The 17,838-nt window shown below is 33.3% G+C and overlaps 2 protein-coding genes and 1 long non-coding RNA gene across 4 annotated transcripts; 1 reads left to right on the forward strand and 2 right to left on the reverse strand.

Moving 5' to 3' along the window:
• The first annotated feature begins 3,948 nt into the window (after nt 1–3,948).
• Nucleotides 3,949–8,131, forward strand: LOC107908259 (calmodulin calcium-dependent NAD kinase). 2 transcript variants are annotated; one of them, XM_041099797.1, is made up of 9 exons: nt 3,949–4,067; nt 4,169–4,351; nt 4,468–4,691; nt 4,845–4,906; nt 5,155–5,376; nt 5,595–5,721; nt 6,560–6,876; nt 6,983–7,127; nt 7,750–8,131. In XM_041099797.1, exons 1-9 carry the CDS (start codon nt 4,058–4,060, stop codon nt 7,999–8,001), a joined length of 1,542 nt encoding a protein of 513 aa, XP_040955731.1. In that variant the 5' UTR covers nt 3,949–4,057; the 3' UTR covers nt 8,002–8,131. The 2 variants fall into 2 exon arrangements, with proteins under 2 accessions (XP_040955731.1, XP_040955730.1); XM_041099796.1 differs by having other exon boundaries at nt 3,952–4,067; nt 4,198–4,351.
• On the reverse strand, nt 3,976–8,664 carry LOC121220254 (uncharacterized). Its single transcript, XR_005917468.1, has 5 exons — nt 8,302–8,664; nt 7,779–7,898; nt 5,555–5,775; nt 5,245–5,454; nt 3,976–4,510 (listed from the first exon to the last, which is right to left on the reverse strand). It is a non-coding gene; the product is annotated as an uncharacterized lncRNA (long non-coding RNA).
• A 2,947-nt stretch (nt 8,665–11,611) lies between these two features.
• LOC107915126 (histone H1) lies at nt 11,612–13,027 on the reverse strand. Its single transcript, XM_016844269.2, has 2 exons — nt 12,627–13,027; nt 11,612–12,530 (listed from the first exon to the last, which is right to left on the reverse strand). Exons 1-2 carry the CDS (start codon nt 12,807–12,809, stop codon nt 11,871–11,873), a joined length of 843 nt encoding a protein of 280 aa, XP_016699758.1. The 5' UTR covers nt 12,810–13,027; the 3' UTR covers nt 11,612–11,870.
• Nucleotides 13,028–17,838: the final 4,811 nt, after the last annotated feature.

The raw sequence follows: 17,838 nt of genomic DNA on the forward strand, positions 1-17,838 counted from the left end.
GAGCTATTAATGGGACGCTCTTTCGAGCTATGGTGTGTCCGCAACATATGTAGGACCACAACCAATACGGGAACCCTGTATCCAATCAAATTTTATCTATTCAAACAGGACTTAATATTTGTCGGGCTTTGTCATATATGTAATTCATTTCATGTAAATGGCAATTACACAATTCATATATATACAACATTCAATTCAAACATATAAATGTACACAATTTAGTTACATGAACTTACCTCGACAATGTTCGTGAACTTGGATGCTACTAATCCGTTACTTTTTCTTTACCTTGATCTAGCTCCGTATTTAGTCTATCCGGATCTATATGAGTAAATTTAGCTCAATTTAATACAATTCCTATTCAATTCAATTCACATCCTAGGAAAAATTATCATTTTGCCCTTATACTTTTAATTAATTACAATTTTGTCCCTAGGCTTGGAAAATGAAATTCATGCAATTTAATCCTTATTCCAAGCCTAACTAATTTTTACATGTAACATTTGCAGCCCATGAAATTCATAAAATTTAGAATTTTTTCATAAATTTTACATCTTTATCCTAAATCACAATTTCATCAAAATTTACTTTACAAAAGTTTTTTTATATATCAACAACCTTTCATTTTCTACCAGAAATTTTTATAATTCATGCATATTCAGCCATGGCAAAACCCTAGTACTTTGATAACTTTACAAATTAATCCCTAAGATAGCTAAATTAAGCTATTACGATCTTAGAAACATAAAAATCATTAAAAACGGGACAAAAATGCTTACCCAATTAAGCCAAATAAGCTTGCTTGAGTTTTCTTCTCTTAGCTGGGCTTTCCATAGAAAAAATTTGGGAAAGATGATGAAAAAGATGATATTTTCATTATTTAATTAATTATCATCTTTTATTATTTTTTTACTTTCCAATTTAGACCTTTTCTTTAATTAATTTTCCATGGATGAATCATCAAACTTATCTACTAACTCCTCTTAATGGTTTATTTGCCATATAAGGACCTCAAATTTTGAATTTCTTAGTTATTTGATCCTTTTAGCTACTAGAATTCAACTTTTGCATTTCATGCAATTTGGTCCTTTTATCAATTAATCATGTAATCAATAAAATTTCTTAATGAAATTTTTATATGATATTCCTATCATACGGTAGACCATAAAATAATTTTATAATAATTTTTCTTACAGACTCGAATTTGTGGTCCCAAAACCACTATTCTGATTTCACTGAAAATCGATTGTTACACATCTATTATTCATCAATGGTAACTTTCAAAATTTCGAATAAAATCAAAAACTAAGATAGGATTTAGTGTCACCTAATTGTAGCAATCTCAAAAATATAAAAATTACAAGAAACGGGTAAAAATTAGACTCACATGCAGCAAAAATATGCAAAACCAGGTTAAACTCTCTCTTCCATGGTTGTTTGGCCGAAATTTTGTAGAAGAATAGCCTAGAAGCTTTTAAAATTTCAATTTGTAATTTTAATTTCATAAAATTTACAAATTTTCCATTAAATGGCTTATTTTATTAGTTTTTTCTTACTTATGCTGCCTCATCCATTGACTTAGGGTTATTTATTCCTTAAGTCCTTCCTTGTTTACTATTTAAGCCATTTAATCACTTGTTTCTTATAATTAGCAAGTTTTACACCTTTTTCAATTTAGTCCATTTTAATTAATTAACTACCAAAATGATAAAATTTTCTAACAAAACTTTAATACTACCTTAATGCCTCTCCGTAAATATTTATAAAAATATTCACGACTCAATTTTTAAAAACGAGGTCTCGATACCTCATTTTCTAAAACCACTTGACCTAGGATTTTACCACTCGAACCTAATAATTATTATAAAACATAAATTACCAATTCAAAAATCTTTTTAAATCACATTTGATTCGTAAATACTAAATAATAAAATTTACGAGCTTACTCGTCGGATTTGGTGGCACCGAACCACTGTTTCTGACACCACTGAAAATTGGGTTGTTACAGACTAGAAGTTCACCATCGCTGTAGTCTTCTACAACATCAGCTTCACCAAATTTTTCTGGTTGTTTTTCCTTTTTATTCATAGCCTCCCTTTTGATCTTGTTCTGCAGCTTATAGCACTCAGATTTCATGTGCCCCTTTTTCTTACAAAAGTTACAAATTTTACCTTTGTTTGAAGACTTCGATCTTCTCTTAGATTTCCCGCGAGAATTTCGTTCTTGTGTACTTCCACGATCATCGTCAGCATTTCGATCTTGTCTCTCACGAACAATGAGACCCTCTCCTTGAGAGTCGATTTTAACCACAAGATGTTTCATTTTATCATGCGAGATTAAAGAATCACAAACCTCATCAACTGTGAGAGACTCGCGGCTATATAAAATCATGTCCCTAAAGGTTGAATAAGACGGGGGCAATGAACAAAGTAGAATCAACCCTAAATCTTTCTTATCATACTGAACCTCCATGGCCTCGAAGTTTAAAACAATTTCTTTAAACACTGTTAAGTGTTCATGCACAGACGCACCTTCCTCCAAATGATAAGCATAAAGACGTTGCTTCATATGCAGCTTGCTGGTTAGAGTTTTTGACATACATATTTGTTTCAGCCTCTTCCATAATGCAGCGGCGGTTTTCTCCTTCATCACATCCTGCAAAATTTCGTTAGACAAATGCAGATGTAACTGTGTTAACGCCTTTCGATCTTTACGCCTCTTCTCTTCCTCCGTCAATGTCGAAGGCATCTTATCTATCACTAGCAATGCATCCTCTAAGTCCATCTATGCAAGAACTGTCTGCATCTTTGTCTGCCACAACAAGAAATCTGGTGTTACGATCCAACAACGAAATTTCATATTTTAAAGATGCTATTACCGTGATTGAGATGAACAACCCGAAAGCTCAGATACCAATTTGGGAAAAATAGAATGTCGGTAATGACAATGTATCGCAAAGAAAAGAGAGAAAAATAAAGAACATCCAGATTTTTACATAGAAACTCTTTTGGGAAAAAACCACGTGTAGAGGAGAAGATAATTCACTATGTCGAATTCGAATGATTACAAGAGGAGTAAACTATTCTATTTATAGGCTTAGAAAACCATATTCTAATAGAAGAAGTGTAGTAAAATTGAAATACTTTATTCTAATCAATATCAAATAGATGAAGTGTAATAAAGTTGAAAAACCTTATTCTAAAATAAAATAAAAAAAAGTGTAGTTCTATATAGATTTTACTTTTATTTTATTTTACCACTATTTTATTTTAACAAAAATTCGGGTCACCCAATTCTAACACTAATGTTTAACTCCCTTTTTATAAATACAAAAATAACTAAAAAAGGTTAGAGAAGATTCTAAAGAAATAAATACATCTAAATCTCAAGTGAGATCGATATAACTTGGTACCTATTCACATGTTATGCATAAAACTGATGTAAGGGTACTAATTCACATGTTATGCATGCATGAGACCAATCTCGATTAAAAAAAAGCAGCTTAGACCTTAGAATGTGGTGATTTTATGCCATTCGACAAGAAAGTTACTTTAGTTGAGGTGATTATTCAACTTCGACTCTATAGTATGACAATCATATGTTGTCTAATGAAGTAATCCGTTTGGGCGAGGCAATATTTAAAGTTATGAATTGACACTTCTCTTCATTCTCCTCTTTAATCGGGTAACCAGTTTGAGTGAAGTAATTTCATGTGATAAGAATAAATACAACTTTCAATCATAATAATTATTGTAAATCCATGTAGGAAAATATTTTTGAAAAATATATTCTTTTAAATGTACTATTAAAAAAACAAAATGGGAAATTAATGTACGTTGCCATGCATTTAGGCAAAGAAAGAAATAAGGTTAATACATGTGTCAGTCCTGGATCTTGATCTCAATGAAGATCAATGAAACCATCTATCCTCCAAACAGATATAACGATTAACATGCGTAGCTTCAAAACCAAGAGTAATGGCAAATTTGTTTCCCGTATTTGGATTATCATCAGATTCAGACCAAGAACACAGTTCTAGTTTCTGGAATTTAAAGACATGCAGAGAGGTAAAGTGACAAGCTTAATTTCATTACACAAAAGACAAACATATTCAACCCGATTTGCTTATGTAAATTGTTAATTCAATACCTTTTTCATTGTTGTTCAGATCGTAACACTAAACCCACTTTCACACAGATCCTGGTAGCCTCATCGATCGGGATCATTGTTGCCGCAGCAGTGCGGTATCATGTAAAGAAGCGAAGGGATCAAAAGATCATTCCACGCTTAAGAGCAAGGGACACAGGCCATGGTCGCATTGAAAAGCTCGAAAGCTTCCCTCATTACGTAGGTAAAATAATTAACTCATATAAGATTTGTCACATTGTCTTGTATTGGCTTCGTTATCCATCAACGTGAAGCTTTGAAGCCCTTTTCGTCTGTTGTCTTGTTTCTTCCCTGTTTCAGCTAGGCAGATGGGATTTAAAGATAGAAGACATTGCCCTTTGCTCTGCAAGTTAGCAACAGAATACATCAGGAAATGCGATGGTTGCGAAGAGGATATATATACATATTTCTCTAATGAACCAGATGTGGATTCACTGTTTGTTAAGCTCGTGGAAGAGTTTGAGAGATGCATTCTTAGTTATTTTGCATTTCATTGGAGTCATGCAGATCTTATGATTAGTCAGGTCAGCATCAACATGTATACACTATGTTGGTAATATATCGCTTCAAATATATGAAAAAACTATAAAAACTATGATAGATACATGTTCAAATCCGACACATCCAAGTTCAAATAACATATAGTAAATGACTTGTTTTTTATCATATTGTTTTAGGTATTAAGTTCTGATGCTGAACCCAAGAGAAAGCTCAAGCAGATTGTCATGGCTGCAACTAGGTTGGGCATATTCTATTCTTTGATTATTGTTATTGTCAGATCATAATAATAACTAAAAAAAAATATTGAAATAAGGTAGATCTGAAGAATTGCAAATTAATATATCAACTTTAGATTATACCTATTTACAGCAAGAAACTTGGATTTTAAAACCTTAAAACTAGCGTAGCTATAGTCTCTCACCATTGTCGTCACTGCTGACAAGTAATACTGATTTCTACAAAAAGAACTTCGGTTTTGTAATATAGGGAACAAAGATTTGAGAGGGTGACAAAAAGTCTGAAGGTGGCTAGGGTTTTCAATACATTGGTGGAAGAAATGAAAGCAATGGGACTCACCTCAACTGATGATTCTCGATGTACAGAGGTGATGGCTCCAGTGGCTCACAGTGATAGAAGCCCAGTGCTGCTACTCATGGGAGGTGGGATGGGAGCTGGGAAGAGTACCGTCCTTAAGGACATCCTCAAAGAGTAAGCTCGTCCTATATCCAACACTCATCACCGAGTGACTCAATGGTAACGTAGCAGACAATTAGTCTCTTTTTGTTCCTGCAGAAGTAAAGTAACCATTTGTATGAATGACTATTTTAGTCAAGTAGACCTTCCATAAAGTTTGCTTTTGAAATTAGTAGTAAATATGAGTACTTACAAGGAACTAATGTTGAGTGTTTTGCTTAAAATATGAACAGAACATTCTGGGCAGGCGCAGCAGGAAATGCAGTAGTGATCGAGGCTGATGCATTCAAAGAATCAGATGTCATATACAGAGCCCTCAGCTCCAAAGGTCATGCAGACATGGTTCATACAGCAGAACTGGTAAGAGTCACTTTCTCAGCCTCACCAACTTTCACTGATAGTTTCTTTAGCAAACTGAATGATTTCAATTGCATAGGATTAATGGCTTTATACAGTAGCTAGCAGTAAACAAAGTTTTCTCCCAGCATGTACAGGTTATAATCTATGGAAACAAAGAGTTTCAATGCATTTCCCCATCTCATTCACTCCACTTGGATCCTATGATTGGCATCTCTATCACCCAAGCTGGTTGCACTTTTGGCCAAAATTTTGAGATCAAATAGCTCTTGGATTAAACTTCCTTTATTTCTAGAAATAACACTAGGTTGCCTTTCTAATTTATGTGTATATGTTTTAGTAATTAACTAGACTCAAAACTAAAACATAAAATCCATGCAACCTGAAGGAAAATGATTTAGTTGCATTATTAACTGAAAATGTCAAACATCTACATTTAGAAAATGCATACCAACGGCAACCAATTCAAATATTTTTCCAGCCTTTCCATAATGCAAGAGCCTCTGTAATCATTTTCTGAGCTACTCTGAGGTTGGACTTTCTTCCATCAACCTTTAATCAATTAACAACATCCCAGTAATCCATGTCCTGTAATATCTTGTCACTGCCACATGTGGCCCTAAAAAAGTTTCCTTCCCACATGAATAAGTGTATCTTTACATCAATAGTAATAAATATTTCATTTTTCTGTTCTCCACCAAGTCAACATAGACTCATAGTTCTCAAACAAAAAACTCAATGTTAAATGCACAAATCAACAAAAAAAATACTTCATAGGTAAATGAATAACATGGTAACCATATTAATGCTTCTCATTGGTTTTAACAATTGTCCCAAACAGGTGCACCAATCATCTACAGATGCAGCATCATCCCTCCTAGTGACAGCACTCAATGAAGGGCGGGACGTGATCATGGATGGAACACTCTCCTGGATACCATTTGTTGTGCAAACAATAACTATGGCCAGATGTGTCCATCGCCGGCGATATCGTATGGGTGTTGGTTACAAGCGAAAACCTGACGGGACTGTAATTGAGAACTACTGGGAGCAAATTGAAGAAGATCAATTGCAAGGAGGGAAAAGGAGGAAGCCATACAGAATAGAGCTGGTTGGGGTTGTTTGTGAAGCTTATTTAGCGGTCATTAGAGGCATAAGGTACTGCACCATGGAAAACACTAGAGACAGTTGTCTTAGTTTTAGTACGAAGTCTTTTCCCCTTTAGCTGAGATATTGATTTTATCAAGAAATTCAATATTTACAGGAGAGCTATAATGTGTAGACGCGCTGTAAGGGTGCAGTCACAATTGAAATCCCACAAGAGATTTGCAAATGCGTTTCCAACATATTGCCAACTGGTTGACAGTGCTAGGCTGTATTCCACCAATGCTTTGGAAGGTCCACCTAAGGTGAATTAACTATCACACATTTTCAATCTTAATTTACTTAACAGGTGACATAAAACTGAAAGGAACACCTAGTTCACCAAAGAATTTTAACTCTGGAACCTAAGGTCAGAACAGCTGGAACAGACTGGACCAATCTTGAATCACTCAGATAGCTATAAGTTCATGCAAGAAATGCTATTTGTAAATTGTTTGACATTTCAATACAGGAGGCTTTGTCTCTGGTACAAAATTAGATGAGGAGAACTGGCTTTCTGTTAAAGCCATGAACCCTGCTCAATCTTTCAGGAAGATCATAAGCAGGCTTACCACTAGGCTAATTTTATTGGAAAAAAACCATAGTAGTATAAAAAACAGCTGACACTGTTGTAAAGTAGAAATCTACAAATAGAACTCCTTTCTAGGCATGCAAACTTTCATTTTCTTGCATTCCAGCCGCCTAGTTTACTCCATTATAATCCTAAAACTGAAATCTAGGAGGAAGAGAAAATAGCCTTGTCTGTTACAGATAACTGCAGGCTGCAGCATGCAGGGATAAACAAATAAATTGTGAAGGAACTTCATTGCTAGCAAAATTACTCCATGCAACCAATTATGTAATATTAACATGAAAATTTTTGTAAAGTTGATAGGATGGAAAGAAAGAGAGAGAACCTTGCTAGTTGATCCAGATGAAATTGACTGTTTAAAGAAAGTGGGCAGGCTGAATGAAGAAGCTGAGTCCATATATGAACTTTACAAGCACCCCAACCCGGCATGTGAAGCTGGTTCAATCTGGAAAGACATTGTACTATCACCTTCTAGACTAAATATTCAAAAGGAGCTGAAGTTTACCATCCAGAAAGTGGAAAGAATGACACAGCACAAAAAGAGTTAAAAGCTTATGAATATTCACCAAAAAATTTACATGCTGAAGGTGTCTCAAACCTTTTTCTATAGTTATGACCAAGAATGTCTACTAAGGTTGTATTAAATCATGAAGAATATGTGTAAATTTTTTGTTACTAGCTTAGCTCAGTTCAGAATCTGGAACTGGAAAACAGAATATTCCCATTAATTGTTTCAAATAATCAACTAGTATCGGTAGATGTGGGCTGAGCGTTGGAACTCCAAAGAGGAATTTAAAAGTAAAAGAAAGAGCAATTACAGCAGCAACTTAAGTGAGATAAATTCTTACTTCACAATTCAATTAACGCAGACTGTGCGTGGTTGCAATTACCATCAAATCTAAAGTCATGCATCCACACAAACATGCACACCTACAACAAAAGATGAGTATGGATGCTAGCTTTCAAGCAATAAATAAGCAGAATAAATATGATAATAACCAAAAGGATCTGCAGCATGGGATAATGCAGACCACTATCAACGAACCTGGACATCCCATTATTTTCCTTTATTACAACTAAGAACCTATTCAACGCTCAAATAAAAAATGAATTGTTTAGCAAATGGTTGTCAATTGATGACCCACCCATAAACATGAAGAAAATAATGGTAATCCAGATTGTGAATGAAATATGTAACTAGGATCACAATTTATGATACCTGGAAGTTAAAAGTGAAGCATTTCACATATTCAAAAGAATCCCCATTTTCGGTAGAGTGATCCTGCAAATACAAACCACTGTAATAATGAAACCACAACAATTTTTTCCCTTTTGGAACTGTTTTATAAAATACCATATTATAGAGCTGTTCTTGAAAAACAATTGTTCATAATAGAAGCTGCTCTGAACAACAATTGTTCTAAACATAGTTCTTGAAATGCAATTATGCTAAACAAAAGTTATGGACATTAGCTATTATCAAGAGGAGCCATTCTAAAATGATAGCTACCTTGGATGACAAATGTTCTAAATGAAGCCTTGTTTTGAACATAGTTGTTTCAAATTTAGATTCTCAAACAATAATTGTTCTAAACAATAACTATTCTAAACAAGAGTTGTTCTTCCAGAAGAGATATTAATAGAAGCAACTCTGCTACTTGTTTCGAGTTAAACTTTGTTACTATCTTTGGAAGTGTAAGTTCCTAAAACATAATCTTAGTTATCTCCGAAAAAAGATAAGATATTAGTAGCCAAAACAAAGCATCTACACACATCTACTCCTTAAAAGGGCTGGAAAGATTAATGAAAGCCTTGTTAATATCACTGATGTTTAGGATTTGTATGAGTTTTGTACAGCAAAGAACGAGAAAGATAAAATGGAATCATTGTCAGAAATAAAAAGAAAATAAAGAAATTTTCAAACGAAAGCAATCAAGATGTAGCACCAAGGAGGCAAGTTTCCTTATTACACCCCTCAAGAAGGTGACGGGAGGAGACACCAATCCTGAAACAATCCATCTCAAAAGCAGGTCATGGTAAGGATTTTGTGAAGACATCAGCAAGTTGAACACCAACAAAACTGTGAGCAACAAAAAGATCTTCCTCATGAATCTTGGACTAAGCAATATGATAATTAATTTCAATGTGTTTCATGGAGAGTAAAACACAAGATTGACAAACAAATGTAGCATCGAGATTATCACGGTAAAGTGGGAGAGGATTAGGCAATGAATAGACAACTCAAGAAATAAATTTATGACCCAACAGAGTTAGGCATTGGCATTCAAGATGGCACAATATTCTGCTTTTGTTGATGACCGCGCAATGCCCTACTGCTTGTGGGAAGCCCAAGAGATTGGATTTTGGCCAACAAACACAATGAAACCACCGGTGGAGCTCTGGTCATCCTTGTTTCAGCCCCAATCTGCATCAAGGAAAGCCCATTAGAGGAGAATCTCGATAGATGAAGAGACCATGATCAGTAGTGCCTTGAAGATACCTCAACACATGCTTGAGGGCTGTCAAGTCTTGTTCAGTCGGCTTGCTTGAACACTAAGCTAACTTATTTACAACAAAGGCTAGTATGACAAGATACTCATTTTGTTTCAAGAGTGAGGAATCTTCTCCTTGACTCAGTGAGAATTTAAGAGATATATTTATTGCATTGGCATGAAATAACTTTTGCTCGATCAGGAACATCTAAAATGTAGTGATGTTAAAACAAAACTAAGCCATCTTGCATAAAGCAGGCTTCAATACCAAGTAATCTATATCACCAAGAGCCCTCAACAAAAACCTATAATTAATATAGCCTCAAGAAACTTATTAATAGTATTCAAATTAGGACTGCTGATAATGAAACCATCAACATAAACCAAGAGGTAAATGAATGCGCCTGAGTATCTTGAAATAAAAGGAGAATTATCAGATTGTGCTGGCTTAAGACCATAGATAGCCTTATGCAGGTGACAAACATGTCAACAAACCTTGGTGGCTGGCTCGTGAAGACCTCTTCTTCTAAAGGATCCATTAAGGAAAATATTGTGAAAGTTAATTTGTTGAAGTAGCTAACTGCTAATCACAAGAGAAAGTAATATCCAGATTATAATATACTTATGACAATAGGTGAAAAGTATCTCCTTAGTCAATCTTAGGTCATTAGCTAAAACAATTCACAAGTTAAGCCTTGTAATTAATGGTGCCATCGGGACTGAAATCCCCATTTACATCCTACCACATTCTTAACTTCTTTCGCGACCAACAACCATGTTCCCTGTTTCTCAGGACAGTGAGCTCTGCTTGCACAGCTTGGGACCAACTGGGGCCTTTGAAGAGGCTTCACAAGTGGGATGGAGATTAAAGCATCGGTTATGGAGAAAGGTTTAGTGGTATGGCTTAGGGTTCGTGATACCAGAAGAAGGGCTGGAATAACTAACTCAAGCCTTGCCATGCACAAATTTTGTACAGCAAAGAATAAGAGAATCATTGACAAAATAAAAAGAAAATTAAGAATCATCACCATAAAGGAAAGCAATTAAGAGATAATAACAAAGAGGAAAGTTGCCTAATTACTCCTCCATTCATTCATTTTGCCCCCAACTATATTAACTAATTTTTCACTCCATGAAAAACCTAAAAGAAAAGCAAGCAATGAAGCATGTTAAATAACCACGTTTATATGCATCAAGGCTCGAGCACAACCCCACTCAACACAATTCACTAATTAGGTGAAGCTTTTAGGTTAGAAACCAAAATCGAAATAAAAATGCAGCGACTCATATTCCAAATAAATGCAGCTTTATAATTGCTTAAAAACTAGGCAAACTTGATAGTCACAATTTAAACCAGGAATGATGAATTTGATCAGCCGTGCCAGTTACATCATTGTTCCACTTAATCATACGCATTTCAATATTTTAGGATCAACAAATTCGTAAAAAACCTTAACCTTGGCTTCCAGTTTCGAAGCAGTGTAGCCGCACAGAAGCTGAATCCTTCAGAGCATTCCGCGCAACGTCTTTCTAACAGGCCACCGTTTCTTTGAATCTATTCCACCAAGCAACCCTATAAATACAAACCCTAGGCTTCTTAATTTGCAATCTATTCCCCGGTGGTCAATGCATAAAGAACGAGAAGAACAATAGAACGCAGATAACATGATAAAATATCAGGGAGCTCTGATTTCATCTCATAATCCATTCAACTGAAAAATTACATCTAAAATCTGCTTTAAAAACTAAGGAATTTAGAAATTTAGCGTCAATCAACAACAACAAAAAAAAAACAACCCCTCGAAGAAAAGTTCAAGAACAGATAAGATCCGATGTCATATTTTCATGGGTATGGACCCAAATACAGCCACTAAGCTTCACTCGAATTTACAAAACTACCCCTATGTTGACCACCCTCTCTTCTCTCATTTCTTTCCCCTCCTCGACGGGGCTTTCTTCGCCGGTGACTTGACACTCTTCGGCTTTACACTCTTCGCAGGAGCTTTTTTAGCCGCAGGAGCCTTCTTCGCAGCAGGCTTGGGAGCAGCAGCCCTCTTTCCGGGAGACGTCCTAGTTGAAGTCCTCGAAGCCTTAACCGGCTTGTCCTTAGGCTTGGCTGCAGCTTTTGACTTTGTAGCTGCAGTAGTCTTCGGCTTCACAGAAGCCACTGCCTTAGTCTTGGCTGGAGCAGCCTTCGCCTTAGAAGTAGGCTTTGGCTTAGCCGCCGGCTTACTCTTAGCCTTCGAAGTAGTTTTTGTCTTGGCCTTTGCTTTAGGAGTAGTTTTTGTACTCTTCCCTTCCTTAGGCTTTGAGGCAGGCTTAGACTTCGACTTAGTAGTAGCCGGTTTCTTTTTTGCAGGAGCAGAAGCAGCAGTAGCCGTCTTCGAAGACCTAGCAGAAGGAAGTTTATACGAAGCCTTAACTTTAACCAACTTCCCAGCAGCCACAAGCTTCTTCAAATGGACAAGCAGAAGCTTCTTGAAATTTCCAGGAAGATTCTTCTGCTTCTCTTCAATGAACTTAGCAATGGCGTACTGACTTGAACCTGTCCTCTCTTTCAAAGTAACGATCGCATCTTTGATCATCTGTAACAAACCAATCAAATATCAATACGCAATCACACCCAGAATACCAAAAAAAATAAAAACAAATAACAGTATATTTTGTGAATCATGAAGTACCTCTTCGTAAGGAGGATGAGTAGGAGCAGCCCGTGGTTTCCTAGGAGCTGCAGCTTTCTTGGTTTTGGGTTCTTTGGCTTTCTTTGCTCTGCCGGATTTTGAAGTAGCTTTGGTCTCAGCAGTCTTGTCCTCCTCCGTCTCGGGTGCGGGGTCTGCCACGACTGCCGGGTCCTCGGTTGCCATTTGCTAAACGATGTAGACAGGAGGAATCTGGGATTAGGATTAGGGTTTCAGGAAAAATTGGGGAATCGGAAATAAGAGGAAAGGAGAATTTTGGATCTAATCTCAAAGCGAAGATGTACTGGTAATTTCGTTGTGGGAGGAAGGTGACGGAAATGAAGGGATTTAAATAGTCAAATGTGAGAAAGACGGTATCCATAAGATGAATTTTGATTGGTGGAGACGACTATCACGCGGATCCCTGTCTGTCTTAAGTTTAAATACGGATCGTTAGATAAGGCGATATCTACGGTTGAAGATGAGGGGCGCAAGGGAATGGGTGGGGAGGAATGAGGAAGAATTGATGTTTTGAGCATTTTAGGTGTGCTTTTGGTCTCGATTGATTTGACCATGACTTAAGTTATAGCTTATAATTTTTTTTGAAATTTTTTCCATTGTTAAGTTTATTATATAAGCTTTCTATTGAATATTTTTACATATTTTTTGGACAATTCATTTGTAAGATATTTGATTTTGAAGCTACATTGGTCAAAACCATGGTTTACCATGATGTTATTGTGGTTTAGGAGGAATTTAAGAAAATGCTTGTTATGAATCCAAATTTTTTGCATCTTATTTGATAATAGATTAACGAAGGAAACTAATGCTTCAAGAATCATGAAATTTGGTTAAGAATTGGATGGAAATTTTTCACTTCAAATGTTGTTGAAGTTGAACATGTCCTATTGATGTTTGGCATGTGTGACAATAGACATATCATTCAATTCATGGCAAATCAAAAATTGGAACCATATTTAATCCAAAACAAAACTTGATTTGTTATGTTGTATGTGACATTATTCATTACATTTGTTAACCTTAAACTTAAAATGTGAATCAAACAAAAATTTTATATCCATTAATTAAGGTAGCAATGTAAATCTTTCTTTTTTAACATGTGAATATGCTCTATTACTATTGTCTAATTACACATTTCCTATACTCAAATCTTCATTCTAATCATCTTATTCTATGACTATAAATTCAAAGTTCTACTACACCACATCATATCTCATCAAAATAACCTATAGAATGTTTGGGTTTCTCAAAAGCATTACATCTAAGCATATTAATTGATTTGGAGCAAAATCTTCATTTGATGTTAGTATGATTCTATTCAATGTAAAACTTATATGTAAGTTATGCATTAACTTCTCCACCTAAATGAAACATGCTAATGTTGATCTAAAGCCATATATATGTAAGCCATTATAAGTATAATCGAATCCATTAATTATATAGCAAGTTATTTGAATAATTAAGTTAATTTATCATCTAATTTTTTGCTACAATGATTAGTATCTTTGATGTTGAACCTTTAACATTGGAGAATTGAAAATGTTTGTTCAAGCATAAAAACATGATAAGTAAACATCTTCTAAGACTTGTTTGATGTTAACCTTGGAGGATTAAAAACCTTTTATTTAAGAACATCTCTAAAGCCATGCTTGATGTTTTCATGTAGAATTTTCAATGGATTTAAAAAGTTAATTTAGTATTTAGATTTGGGTATAATTACTTATAATTACATATGTGATATGAGTAATTATTAAAATTAATAGATGTCATTGAATTGAGTTTATCAAGAGCACATGATTACTTGTTTTGATTCATATGAGAGGTTGAGAATTAAGGAATTGCGTGAGATAATTAGCCATAATGAACTTTAAACTTCTTTTTTAACTATTTTTGTAATTATATAACTATGGAATTATAATTTGTACTATAAAATATTATATGATAAATTAAGACATAATTAAATTCTACTAGCTAAATACATATAGTGAATTAGAACTCTTATAGTTACAAGATGGAGTAATTATTATCCTAACAATTACACTTTCTTGCAAGTACTTTGAGGTATCCATATACGCCTTTACGATACATTTGATTCACTGAAATGGAATAGAATAGGAATTCTATAGCTGTTCAGTGGGAATAGAATAGTGAGATTATAGGTTTTATGTTGTTTGGTTGGTTGAATAGAATAAACATATATTAGTATTACATTGTTTGGTTGGGTAAAACAACATTTCATAATAGGTAAGGAATAGACTTAAAATGACAATTTATCATTAGATTAAAATAATATTTTATCTATTTTCTTATTAATATATTGTAATTTTTTAAAAGCATTATATTTATAAATAAAATAAAAATTCTAATAATTTATTTATTCCTTTCAAAAAATAATAAATTATTTATAAAAATTTTAATGTAAATTTATTAAAATATTTTATAATTATTATAAATATTATATTAAAATATGATTCTAAAATAATAATTGTACCTAATATATAATATTTAGTGTGTTAAAAAATATTACAATATAAATATATATTATTTATAGTATTCAACAATTATACAAATATTATTTTAATATATGATGCAAATATTAAATGTTATTTAATTGTGAGAACCATTGAGTTTTTATTATGTGATGCGAGTTTCAAGATCCAATTTCAGACTTATGGATGTGATGGGCTTACACTACCTCAATGCCAACAATAAGGTCAAATGCTAAGCAAATCAAACCAAGATTCGATTAAAGACAATATGTTAGGATGAATCTTTTCGAGGATGAATCTTTTCGAGGAAATAAAGAATGATACATGCACGGAATGAGTGAAATTTATTAAAGTCAATTCAACCAAGTTGCCAATTTCAAACTGAAAAGATTAATCAACTTGTGACAAATTTTTGGAAAGGATCCAGACATTTGTGGGTTTAAATGCCTACATAACGTTTGAAGATATATCTCTTAATTTTGAAACGCACTTTGAATCACTCGATTTCGAGTTCGGGAGCTCAAGTTATGATCGTTTTAGTGAAGACTACGCGAATAAAATTTCTAGACAGGATTATGACAGGAATTACGAGTTTCGGGCTTTTAATTCAAGTTTAAATCATATTGGGTTCAATTTTTAGGCTTAATTTTTATTATATATGAGTCCAATATTGTATTTATTAGGTATTATTATTTTATTACTTATTTATTTTAAATTTTGGATATTGTTTAAGTATTTTAAGTTGTTTAGGAGTTTTTGTTTCTTAGTCAAATAAGAAAGTTTAATTTAAAACTACTTATTTAGATTAATTAAAGTTCCAGTATACTTTAGAGTTTTATTTGAATGTACTTAGCTAGTCTATATAAAGGCTTCTTCCTTGTTCATTAAGCACACATTATTTTTATTAATAAAGTTTTCGACATTGTTAATTTCTTTGTGCAAGATTTCTTTCTTATGATTTTTAGAAGTATTTTTCTTCTCGATTTTCTTCAAGGAGTCGTGGGAATTCATACTTCATTTTTCAATTTCTCAAGGATTATTTCTTGGAGGGTTGATTAGAGCCATTAATTGAGTTTTTTGGGGTTTATATCTCAAAGGGTTCAATTGGACACTTATCCATCTATCCATCACATCTATTGGTTTATTCGATCCATCTTCCATGTTCAAAATTTCATTTATTTATTTAGTTTTTTATTATTTTAAATATTTGTTCTTAGTTCTTAAATTTCTTGTTTTAGTTTTTTTTTTTGTTTTCTTTTTAGGTCAGATCTAAATCTTCCTTTTTCTAGTCGAACAACTTGAATACGATCCTTCTTCCGCTTCCTCTGCTCAATTCTCTATCATTTGGTATCAAATTTGGACGTTTTAGGTGTTCTTTGTGTTCTTATAAACTGATTTCCAACAAATAATCTCAAAACAATTTTTTTTCTTTTTACCCAGAATATTTTTTAGAAAAAATATTTTTTTAGTGGGTAAACGTTTTCCAAATGATCCAAAATTTAACATAATTATTCTTGGAACTCTATTAGAATATAAAAAAATATTTCTCACAAAAAATGATCGAAAAGTGCAAAAACAAAAAAAAATGATGAAAAAAAAGAAAAAAAAATTTGTGGGTTGAATTCGTGCCGAAATTTCCCAAATCAGATCTACATTATTTGAAAAGAATCCAGTTTAAATTTTTTGATTTTTGGAAATTAGGAACACCTCGAACAAAAAAATTCTAGTTATTTTCTATTGTTTCAGGTTTTTAGTTGGGTAGTTTATTTTCTTTGATTCTAGCATTAAGTTTTCTTTTATTTTTAGCTTTTCTTATTCTTTTACGCATTCTAACATATTTTCACTTCTTGTGCTAATAGTCACGGAAATAGTTGTCTCTCCTTTCTTCACGCAACTTACTTTTTTTAGGGTCGAGTTTTTCTTTGACTTCTTATAGACTTAGGTCAACTTTGTTAAAGAGTGATCCCACATCTTTTGAATGTTATTGAGCTTGATTACTCTTTAAAATTTACAAGCGAGGAAATCTTAACTTCTTTTCTTTACATTTTAGAGTTGTTTATTTTTTATTGCGAGTGTATAACGGTGAGGTTTAATTTTCTTTGATCAACATTTCTTTTCTTTTTTTAGTATTTTTATTTTAGCCTCTAATAATGGTACGCAAACATAGTATGGAAGAGGTTCTGGAACCTCCTACTAATGGGGACAATTTGCTTGAGTCCAATTGTCTTGTAGTGCAACAATCTCTTAGCATTCAAGTAACAAATGATTCTGGTAACGTTCCAAACTCGATCTAGACGTTATGGTTGAATCTCAAAAGTTACATTAACAACGCTTGAAATTATTTACTTTTTGAAATTGACTAGGGTTGAGGTGTTTTGTGAAAACTTAAAAATTTGAATATTTAATGATTTTGTTTCTTTGAAAAAAATACTTATTAAAAATATAATCTTTTGAAAGTAAAGTGCGACATTATATTATAATGTCATTTTAAGTTATTTGAAAATAAATATTTTGTATTATAATGATTTATTAAAAAGGTTTTGGGTAAAAATCTTTCACAGCGGACTTTCATAAAACTACTTAGAAAATTATGAATTATAATTTTGTTTTAAACCATGTAAATTCGTAAATGGTTTAAATAGACTCCATATTTTAAAATACTTGAAATGACATAAATTTTTCATGCATGCATATCAATTCTAAGT

This window comes from Gossypium hirsutum, chromosome D08 (genome assembly GCF_007990345.1).
Source record: "Gossypium hirsutum isolate 1008001.06 chromosome D08, Gossypium_hirsutum_v2.1, whole genome shotgun sequence".
Classification (NCBI taxonomy): Eukaryota; Viridiplantae; Streptophyta; class Magnoliopsida; order Malvales; family Malvaceae; genus Gossypium; species Gossypium hirsutum.